This window comes from Crocuta crocuta, unplaced genomic scaffold, assembly GCF_008692635.1.
Source record: "Crocuta crocuta isolate KB4526 unplaced genomic scaffold, BGI_CrCroc_1.0 scaffold383, whole genome shotgun sequence".
NCBI lineage: Eukaryota > Metazoa > Chordata > Mammalia > Carnivora > Hyaenidae > Crocuta > Crocuta crocuta.
This window is the reverse complement of record NW_027531897.1, coordinates 381,611-392,094: the sequence shown is the minus strand read 5'-3', so window position 1 is coordinate 392,094 and position 10,484 is coordinate 381,611. Positions and strand designations below refer to the sequence as shown.

Below are 10,484 nucleotides of genomic sequence, written 5' to 3'. Positions count from 1 at the left end.
AAAAAAAAAAAAAAAAAAAAAAATCCTTTAAAGTTCATTTCAAATTTCATGGGGCACCTAGTGACTTAATAATGCTCTCTTGCTCTTAAACATATTTTTTAAAAAGTTCATTTCAAATTTCAAAAAAAAAAGGAAAACATATGCTGGTTTATTATTTTTTTTATGTATGCCACTTTAGAATGTTTCATCTGGACGTCAAATTTAGAGCTGTCTATATATAGGATCCTAACCTAGAAAAGATTAAAAGGCTTGAATTGGTTAAACTACCGAAAGCTTAGAAAATTTTATCAATTTTCTCAGCAAAGCTTTATGATTTAAAATTAGTTGCAGAAAACAAATTGATTGTGGGGCCAGAGTTAAACGGCTTAAGTTCTTACCTCTAAAGATCTCCCTAGCTGTTATTAGTCAAGCAGTAAGATCATTACATTTTCTTTAACTTCCCTCCTAGAGTTTATACACTCACATGAAAGCTGTTCTTTAATGATGTTGGGATGCTCACTATCTATTTCGTTGCTATTGCCAATACTTAAAACATTTTCAGATTTTACTTTGTACTTTTTTAAAAGTAATCTCCATGCCCAAAGTGGGGCTTGAATTTACTTAAAACCCTGAGATTTTGATTCCCATGCTCCACAGACTCAGACAGCCAAACACCACCTTCCTCTCCCGCCCACCCCCCAATTTACTTTGGAAACATATTTACCACATTTACCTCAATCCAACAAGAAGCTTATATCTGTAATGCAATTAGTACAATAAGCTAATTGGTTTGGAAGGATAGAGTGCTTTGTTACCTAACATTTTATGTAGAGAAAAGCACAATGCAGCCTACTTAGAGAAGTTAGAGAGCACGGAAGACGTGGCATTTGAGGTGGGTCTCGATTTTTTTTTTTTTTTTTTTTTTAATCTCAAGCAGGATCCACGCTCAGTGCAGAGCCTGATGCAGGACTCCATCCCACAACCCAGGGATCATGACCTGAGCCACTCAACTGACTGAGCCACCCAGGTACCCTGAGTTGGGTCTTTTAAAGAGACAGATAAGGAAGCACATCTCCAGGTAAAGGGAAAAGCACATATAAAGATGTGGAGGTCCATTCCCATTGAGAAACAAGTGCACTGTGCAGAGACTGAAGGGAACCTAGGGGAGTAAGGTAAGGCTAAAGGTAAACTATAACCAGTTCATAATCCATACATTAGGGATGATGGACTTTATCAGAAAGAAGTTCGTTTTATTTCCTCTCCCTCTTTTTAAAAAAATTTTCTTAACGTTTATTTATTTTTGAGAGACAAAGACAGAGCGTGAGCAGGGGAGGGGCAGAGAGAGAGGGAGACACAGACTCCGAAGCAGGCTCCAGGCTCAGCTCTCAGCACAGAGGCTGATGTGGTGCTCAAACCGATGAAATGTGAGATCATGACCTGAGCTGAAGTCGGACACTTAACTAAGCCACCCAGGCGCCCCTCCCTCTTTTTTATAATGGACAAAATAATGGTATAGAAAAGGAAAAGATACTAAAGAGTAGGAGATTCAGGAGAAATGGACTTGGAAGTAGGATAGGAATACCATAGGGATTTTTCAGGCAAACCATCAAGATCTACCAGGCAAGTGGATCTGTGTAGTGTATGTATGTTTGTAGGTGAGGGGAACAAGATTCAAGTAGGCAAGTAGTCAGGTAGGAACTCAGAGCATGTGGCTTATTAAGTGTTTTAGTTTGTGGGAAGGTCTGGCAACTATCAAGGTGGTTACCTTTAGTAGGTGTCTAGAAACTGGGCTCTTCTAGAAGCGAGTAACTAGTTCAGAGTCAGTGAGATTACTAAAGGGAGGGGCAAAACTACACTACAGCTGCAGCAAAATCCTGGGGAAAGACATATACGGAGGGGGAGGATCACACGCAGAATGGGAGACAGCAGCGCTGGGGGGCCACTAGGGAGGTTAGTTTCAAAGCTTTCCAGGGGTACCTTCCTGGGGAGGGGGAAAATGTGATAAAGAGGTTAGAGCGGGGTTAGCAAACTTTTTCTGTAAAAGGCCAGATAGGAAACACTTTATGCTTCGTGAGCTAGTCTTCAGTGTGGTTCCTATAAAAACCAGCAGCAGCTTGTCAACTCCTGGATTAGAAAGAGATGAGGATTTTAAGTGTTGAGGGCTCAGCTATGCATAACCACCAATGTTTCAAATGGACCCAATGTTAATAGAACTACTTTGTCAAGACCTATGGGGATCCTGGCTGGGATTTATGAGCAGAAGCTGAAGACTGATAAACTTGTGGCAGGAAAATTAAGGACGCTGGTAAGTAATTAAGTGATTGCATATGGGAAAGGATATCAAGTGAGGAAGAATCTGAGACTGGAATAATAAGGTAAGAAAAGCATTCTCACCCATACCATACTTAGGACTCCCCATTTTATTAAGCTTAATTTCCCACCTAATTTTTCCTGCCTTGGTTCCATATGGCATAGGAATAGTCTCTTACAAATATAGCAATTCAACAGGATTACCAGAGTGGTAATAAATTCCATTTACACAGATTTATTTAAAACAAGGGGGTTGTTTTTGGTCTTATTTCTTTACAGCAGGGTTTCTCAATCTCAAATACTGACATCTGAGCTTGATAATTCTTTTATGGGAGTGGAGGGCTATTCTATGAATTGTGGGATGTTCAACAAAATCCTTGGTTTCCCCACCCAAGTCCTGACTACTAAAGTCTTCAGAAATTGCCAAATGTCCTCTGAAGGGCAAAAATCCCACCTAGTTGACAACCACTCCTTTAGAGATGATTACCTGGATTTCCTTAAAATATCACTATTTGAGAAAAATGAACAGGATAGGGGGATCAGTATATTTTCTAGGTTGAGATTTTCAGTTTTATTCGAATGGCATCTGGGGAAAAAACCAATCTGGTACATTATGAAAAACCTTATATAGTACCTTATCTAACACCATGTTAAGACAAAGCAGAAATCCTTTATCTGGCATTATGGGGAGAGGGGGACCCAACTTTTCCTTTAAGGCTTAGATTCTATCTTATTAATCTCAACAATAAAATACACAGGATGTTTGCGACTATATACACCATTAGGTGCACACACATTGGCTAATAGTGTTGAGTACAAGTATAAAAGGAACCAAGTATCTAGTGTTATTTTTCCTCTCATACTATTCATGATAGATTATATAGCAAGTTCACTACGTTTCAAAATGTTAAATTCAGTGGGTAAGATAAACTGGAAGACTGAAATTGACAGTGGTTATGTGACTCTGAAATCACTTGTCAAAAACTGTGAAGTTCAACAGGCAATGGAAAAAAACTAGATTTTATATAGGTATAAAACGGGAGACTGACTAGCCATGTACAACAGCAAATACCTACATTTTATGAACTATACTTAAATACCATACCTGGATTAAAAATAGGACCGTGAGTGGCATCTGGGTGGCTCAGCAGTTAAGCATCTGACTCCTGGTTTTGGCTCAGGTCATGATCTCATGGTCATGGGATGAAGCCTCACATCCGGCGTGAGGCTGAGTGCGGAGCCGCTTAGGAATTCTCTCCCTCTTTCTGTCCCTCCCCTGGTCAACTGTGTGCGCATGTGCTCTCTCAAAACAAGTAAAACACTAAAAAAACATGAGCATGATACTTAAGCGTATCAAGAATATGACAAAGCTAAGATGTATAAAACTAACTTGCAGAAGGGGCGCCTGGGTGGCTCAGTCGGTTAAGCCTCCCACTTCAGCTCAGGTCATGATCTCATGGTTAGTGGGTTGGAGCCCCACGTCAGGCTCTGTGCTGACAGCCAGCTCAGAGCCTGGAGACTGTTTCAGATTCTGTGTCTCCCTCTCTCCGGCCCTCCCCTGCTCACGCTGTCTGCCTCTCTCAGAAATAAATAAAACATTAAAAAAAAATTTTTTTTTTTAACTAAACTGCAAAAAAGGAGACTGGGGGAAAAATTGCAGGGAACAAGTGAGCAAGGGGCAGAGAGAATCCCAGGAGGGGCAGCAGGAGGAGAAAGGGGGGAAGAGAAAATGGGGCTGACCTGAAGCAGGGCTCACCCAATGTAGGGCTCAAGCTCACCAAACATGAGCTCATGATCTGAGCTGAAGTCAGACGCTTAATGACTGAGCCAGTCAGGCGCACTACTGGAAAACAATTTTTTTTTTTAATTTTAAAGTGGGGAGACAGATAATGGGAGACACATCAAAGGTCCTTAAATATAACCAAAGATATAAAAAAAAAAAAAAGGACCTAGGAAAAGTTGAAGGATTGACAGTTTATTCATCAAAACAGATGAAGTGGTTTCTCTAAAAAACACATGAGAGTGACTTACACACTCATACTGTGGTTTAAGCATGACCGCACTGGAAGTAACACTCTAGTGGTACTGAAGAGGCCACGACAACTTCAAGTTGCTGTAAGAGTTATTTCTGTTGGCGACATGAGAGAAAACTGCTTCTAAAAACATAACTGCCGAAGTACCAACAAATTGATGAAGAACAACTTTATTTTTAACTTAAAGGCTGATGAAAAACCATTACTAATCCTATTAAACAAACTCCAACATCTCAATCAGAAAAGATAACTATATTTACTCATTAAATACCATTTACATCTTCTACAACACAACTTGAAAACACCCAGCATGCATGTTTAATTTCAGTACAATGGATTCAAGACCAAGTATACATGTTACAAGCATCAAGGCTAGATTACAAATTATCATAGTCATCATCGTCATCATCATCGTCATCATCATCATCTTCTCGTTTTCTTTTCAATGCATTTGCTGATTCATTGGCTGTATTTTGTGATGATACCATGTTAGTGGTAATAAGAATGTTCTTGGACCCAATTAATGATGGATTAATCAGAACATTCTGAACTGTAGATGTTGCAGGAATTGATTTTACAGTTGGGGACTGTGAAGTGGGCATCTGTACTGTAAACCTTTGCCCTGTTAGGGACATTGGAGTCCCTACTTTAGTTGACACAGACATGGTTTGTGGGGTTGGGGTGCCAAGCGTGGGAGTACTTGGTCTGCTGGTAACTGAACCAACACTTAACCGGGGAACTGTTATCCTTCCCGCAGAAGTAGATGCCTTTTTTTGTAAAGACTTAAGTCTATAGTTTGGAGCAGTCAAGCAATATCTATCAGGTGGCAACCTGGGGCCCGAATATGGCTTGATTAATGGCAAAGGAGTTTGATTTCTTTGCCTTGCAATATCTAATAAAAAATCTCTTGGGGGAGGGGAGGTAAAAGACTGGTCAGCACGGCACTGGATTGCCAATCGCACATCATCTGCATCAACAGTAGCTTTCTTAGCATGGCTTGAATAAATTTTTGCATCATCTAGAATTGTGGTCACATATCGGAAGGCAAACTCCAACATCTGATTTATAACTCTTGGCTCATATTCTGTAATCCCCATATCCTTCAGGATTTGTGCCATCATCTGTGCATCTTTCGGCATGCTCTTGGGAGAAGCCATCTTGCCAGACTCCATGATATCCGGTGATCAGACTTTAGATTATTTGAAAAAAATATGTACATTAGATCAAACCTGAAATAGTTACTTTAGTAGCAACGGTCAGGAACTTTCCATATTTTAAATACTGTTAAAATTTTGAAAACATATTTAAAATTTTTAAATATCAAATCATTTTAATTTTAATGAGGCACACTTAAAAGTCCCCTTTACTTAAATTTATGGAGTTTCTACCCTGTACAAATCATTACCGAGTATAAAAAAATGAAGACACAAATAAGGGAGTAATAAAAGACTGGGGGGAAACAGGGTAAAATAAATAAAAACATTTATCACTTCAGAATAATGTTCAGTTGTGTGCAGGCATGCAACTACCAAATGAATGTAAAAAAAATCAGAGAACAGTCGATGTCCTACTGACTTGAGTTCAAAATGTGTCCTTCCAGTGAGATCAATATACTATCTCCTCAATATGCTCAGTACCACCCACACTTTTATGTGTTTGCCCATCTCGAAAACATTCTCCCCAATTCCCAGCTCTTCATGGAAATGCTCCTGGTTATTACCACTCAAAAAAACCCTACTGGCCAAGAGGGCGGGGAAGGAAAGGGTACAATGGTCACAACAACCACAACACAGTATTACACACTTATTTTCCTCTTTCTATGGGTCCTCAACAGAGCATAAATTCTTTAAAGACTCTCTGTTTCTGCTTTTTGTACCCTCTCTCAAGTATAGTACTAACACTCCATTATCTACTCTTTAAAAAAACAAAACCCAAACTAGCACCAAAGTATCCCTTACCTTCTCGAGCTAAATCACCCACATTAATGTATTTCAGTCCTGATCTTGATGCAAGTTCTTTGCCTAGCGTGGTTTTTCCAACCCCTGGTGTACCTGTAAGACAAGCCACAGAAGAATACTGTTCATAAAATATGTTAGACTTTAGCCACCTATCTACCCTTCTTAAAGTTCTTAACAACTGAAATGAAAAACTTCCTAATTAGTAATCCTCTGTGAATCACAATACACTATGACCTAATCAAAGCTACTCAAAGACCACTGGATAACAGAATCTCGCCAGGTGTACCTGACCTATCAGGAGTGGACTTCGGTGATTCTGATACCAATTCACAGACTGCCTCCCACCACAGCAGATACTCCCATAACACTAGGTATTCCAAATTACCATCATGTACTTGCTTTAATTTTTAAAAAAATGAAGAAATTATTCATGGAAAAATATAACCAGTATGAGGGGCAAATCTCATTTCCACTACTGGCTCCCTATACTCCTCCTTAGAGGCAACCACCAAAAAGCAGTTCCTTTTGTTATCTTTATATGTACATATGTATACCGTATGCATTTTAATATAATAAACACACCATAGAGTTTCAGATAAGTATCAATACTTGACATTTTTCTTCGCTTTTCGTTTTTTTACATCTACTGTATTTCAAAATAACCAACTGCATAATTTTCATCTCACAACAGGCTTAAAGCCACTTAAATTATAAAACTTGGTCATTAGAACTAAAGATAACAGGAACAAATCAAGTCTCCATTTACAGATCAATAACTTTTATTTCAAGTCCATTGTAGTACACGAAGTTTGAACCCTGGACTATCCTGTTGTTTCTCCCCCGCCGCCCCGGACTACTGTGTTTTCCATAAAACGTTCACCTTTAGATTTTGACAGTGCGGCTTAATACTAAAATGCCAGGACACTGTCTGACCCCAACAGTTCAGAAATTGTACGGTCTTCCCCTAAGGAATCGTGAAAAGTAAACGACTTGAGAGGTTCATCTGTAGGTTTCAAAAACTGACAGGACGTGGGCGCTGTCAACAAGCTTATGTTTTGTTAAATAATAAACTTTTACTGCTTTGTTGCCACGAAGAGCGTCTCAATTTTTGTGCTGCAACACAAACTACAGCCATGAGACTTTTGCACGAATGCCCTACGATGCTATTAACTAGTACAATCTAATGAACATTTAACTAGCCAACAATATTCTTTAGAATCACAATGCAACATTTTAGCACGCCTCCCATATAACAAGCGCGCTGCCTACGGGGACAAAGACCGAGAAGGGCCGAAGCTATCATCCCGGGAACATTACTACACCTCTACACGAGAAACTATCAGAGATGCTCAGTAGGTGCCTTTTCTTTTTGAAAGAAACAAACAAAAACACAGAAAAGAGCTTCTGATGCTAACTCAACAAACGCAAATTAACCACCCTACGCCAAAAATGTCCGAACCCTTTTACGCAAAAGGGATTGTCAGAGGGGCGCCTGGGTGGCTTAGTCGGTTGGGCGTCCGACTTTCACTTAGGTCATGATCTCGCGATTCGTGGGTTCGAGCCCCGCGACGGGCTCTGTGCCGACTGCCAGCTCGGAGCCTGGAGCCTGTTTCAGTCTGTGACTCCCTCTCTCTCTGACCCTCCCCTGCTCACGCTGTCTCTCTCTCTCCTAGAAATAAATAAAAAATATTAAAAAAAAAAAAAAAGGGATTTTCAGACACCAAAAAAAACAAAAAAACAAAAAAAAAAAACGAGCAAGAGCCAAAGCAAGCCTAAGGACAAGATATCCAGCACTAAAGACAGACTAACTGCTCTGCATCATTACCTCGCTTAAAACTCTAAAGACAACCCTACCAAATAGAAAATCAACAGCCATTTTACAAACAAAAGCCAGATTCCGAATGATTCGGCAGCTTGCCAGAAAAGAGACCAGCATAGGTTTCCCTCTCTACACCTCGCCGAATGGCCTCGAGGCAAAAGAACCAACGTTCCCCGCCCCCCGCAACAGTCGCAGAACCAGATTTCCAGGCCCGGACTACTGCCACACCGCGCGCCGCTCCACTAGCCTCGGAACAGAACACCGAACGGCACGGCACCCCTTCCAGCGCCCGACGCCCCACGGCACTCAGCGTCCTCGGCCGGCCCCGCCGCCCAGCGCCTCCCCAACGCGCGCCTGACCGGTGAGCAGGATGTTCGGAAGCAACATGGTTCTCGACGCGCTGGCTCCCGGCGCCTTGGCTCACGCACACTACGCACAACAGGGAGGAGCCGGAAGGGGCGAGCTGCGGCGAGCGCCCGTGGCCCCGGGGTCCTCGAGGCCCATGCGCGACGCTCGTGGCCCATCTTCACCGCCTAGTCACCGAACACCGGTTACCTGGCCTCCTACAGCACGTTTTCAGTGCATTGTCCCAGGCTAGAGCACAGGTCAGGTCCGCGCTTCGCGTTAGGCAATGCGGTAGATGCCTAGGTCACAGGCGCCGTGGGCGGCCGCCCTTCTGCCTGTGTCGCGGAAGCGCCGACTGGTCTAAAAGGTCCCCGGGAGGCGGGACTTCTGGGAGGCTCGGCGCTGCGCCCGGGTAGGGCCAGGCGGTTGCCTTTCCGCTGGAGGAGAGCCTGGGCTCCTCCGCTCCTCTCCGCCCACGAGGGGATGCAGCTCCTGGAAAGTAAGGCCGCCGCGGCTGCGGCTGTAGTATATATGTATCTTAGAGCCTCGAACTCATCTGTGCCTTAACGCCTTCCCGAGCCCTCTTCGCTCCTCTCGGCTTGCCCGTCCCATTTGGAGATGAGAGGGTGGGGGTGCAGAACTCTGGCCTGGGGTTGGGGCATGCGAGCGCATCTCGGCTGATTAGTAGCAGTGACGTTTGACGAGTGTCTGGTCTCAGTGTCCCCCTGCAGTGTGTGTGGCGGGGAGTGGGAGGGTGAATAGAAATATTCTTGGAGGTCTTTCCTATCTCTGACATCTCGTTTCAGGAAACTATCATCCATCATTTGGGACAGTTATTTTCTTTTTTAAAGGAAGTAATTGTCAGTCTTCTTTCCAAAGACCAACTGGAGTCCTGATTGTAAAAACAGTCTGCATCTTTTATTTCGACCTGCCAACTATATTTATTCAACAGTTGCTTTTTTCCACCTAACTACCTCTGAAAGTCCAAAGTAAAAACGTCTCTAATAGTGAACAGTTTGTGTGTGTGTGTGTATAGTTTGTTTTTTCGTGATGGAAGCTTTTACACGTATAAACTGTGCGTACATCCAAACCGTAAAGCCTAATACACTTTCCAGTTTATGTTTGCAGACCTTAACACTTTCCAGTTTATAAGGTTGCAGATCTTTAAAAAAAAAAAAAAAAAAAAAAACTTTGCTTCTAAATAATTTAAAATTGGTGAATTCACTAGTTTATATAAACATTGAAAAATTATTAAAGTCGGAAAACACAGTGTTACCCCCAAATTTCCTAGTATGTTTAAGTAAGGAAAACAGAGTTATTATTCGGTTAGATTTAAAGTCTTTTTCCAAAATAAGTGAAAGTCTGCATTTGTTATATGGTCAGTGTTTTTGAAATTTTGTGGGAGGAAAAAAAACTAAAACCCTGTAATGGTAACTTAAAGTGAAGGAAATTTTAGTTTTCAGCATAAAAACTACACAAATAGAATTGTCTCATTTTTTTCTTACTGATAAAATGTGAAGTATGTGTTTTTTCTGTTTTCTCTAATATATTACTGAGTACTTGTGAAAGACTGTTTAATACCACAAGTAGATTATTTGATACTGTTAATAGTAATTGAAGGTACACTTTATTGTAGCATTTTTACTTCTTCATCTATATTTGCTATGATGTCTTTCACTAGTTCTTGAACCTTTATTATACTGTTGATTACACTGGTATATGTTATTATACTTCTATTTTACAGTTTTTCCTATTTTGATTTTTTTTTCCTTTTTTTTTCCCTCTAGGTGAAGTATACTTTAATGTACTACAGGTTGTATACTACGGATGGGAACTATTAAAGCTTATAATGTCAAAAACTTATCTTAGACCAAAGGTATCTTCCACAAAGGTATGATCCGCTAAAATGGCCATGTAATATTTGTCAAAAAAAAAAGGTATATGTATATGCGTATGTTCTTAATGACTTATTATTGACATCAAAGTAACAATGTCCAGTATCTAATGTAGTTAATGATCTAAAAATTGTGATAATAAGTT

The 10,484-nt window shown here is 41.0% G+C and overlaps 3 protein-coding genes across 4 annotated transcripts in view; 1 reads left to right on the top strand and 2 right to left on the bottom strand.

The window, feature by feature from the left end:
- The window catches only part of AK6 (adenylate kinase 6), a 15,711-nt gene extending 7,159 nt beyond the window's left edge, over window positions 1–8,552 (bottom strand). The window contains exons 1-2 of one of the 2 annotated variants that reach the window (XM_077773592.1): window positions 8,459–8,552; window positions 6,281–6,373 (exon numbers count right to left, since the gene is read on the bottom strand). In XM_077773592.1, the coding sequence (XP_077629718.1) occupies window positions 6,281–6,373; window positions 8,459–8,486 (121 nt within the window). In that variant the 5' untranslated portion in view covers window positions 8,487–8,552. Of the gene's footprint in view, window positions 1–6,280; window positions 6,374–8,134; window positions 8,292–8,458 lie in introns of those variants that run through there. The other variant, XM_077773591.1, reaches the window with a different exon arrangement.
- TAF9 (TATA-box binding protein associated factor 9) lies at window positions 4,477–6,367 on the bottom strand. The gene is made up of 2 exons (XM_077773590.1): window positions 6,281–6,367; window positions 4,477–5,511 (listed from the first exon to the last, which is right to left on the bottom strand). Exon 2 carries the CDS (start codon window positions 5,492–5,494, stop codon window positions 4,700–4,702), a length of 795 nt encoding a protein of 264 aa, XP_077629716.1. The 5' UTR covers window positions 5,495–5,511; window positions 6,281–6,367; the 3' UTR covers window positions 4,477–4,699.
- A 270-nt stretch (window positions 8,553–8,822) lies between the features above and the next one.
- Window positions 8,823–10,484, top strand: part of RAD17 (RAD17 checkpoint clamp loader component) — a 33,348-nt gene continuing 31,686 nt past the window's right edge. The window contains exons 1-2 of the mRNA XM_077773589.1: window positions 8,823–8,943; window positions 10,232–10,335. Of these exons, the coding sequence (XP_077629715.1) occupies window positions 8,928–8,943; window positions 10,232–10,335 (120 nt within the window). The 5' untranslated portion in view covers window positions 8,823–8,927. The remainder of the gene's footprint in view (window positions 8,944–10,231; window positions 10,336–10,484) is intronic.

What these genes read in the sequence shown, in the direction of transcription:
- TAF9 (XM_077773590.1), bottom strand. Translation starts at nt 5,494, where the DNA reads ATGGAGTCTGGCAAGATGGCTTCTCCCAAGAGCATGCCGAAAGATGCA.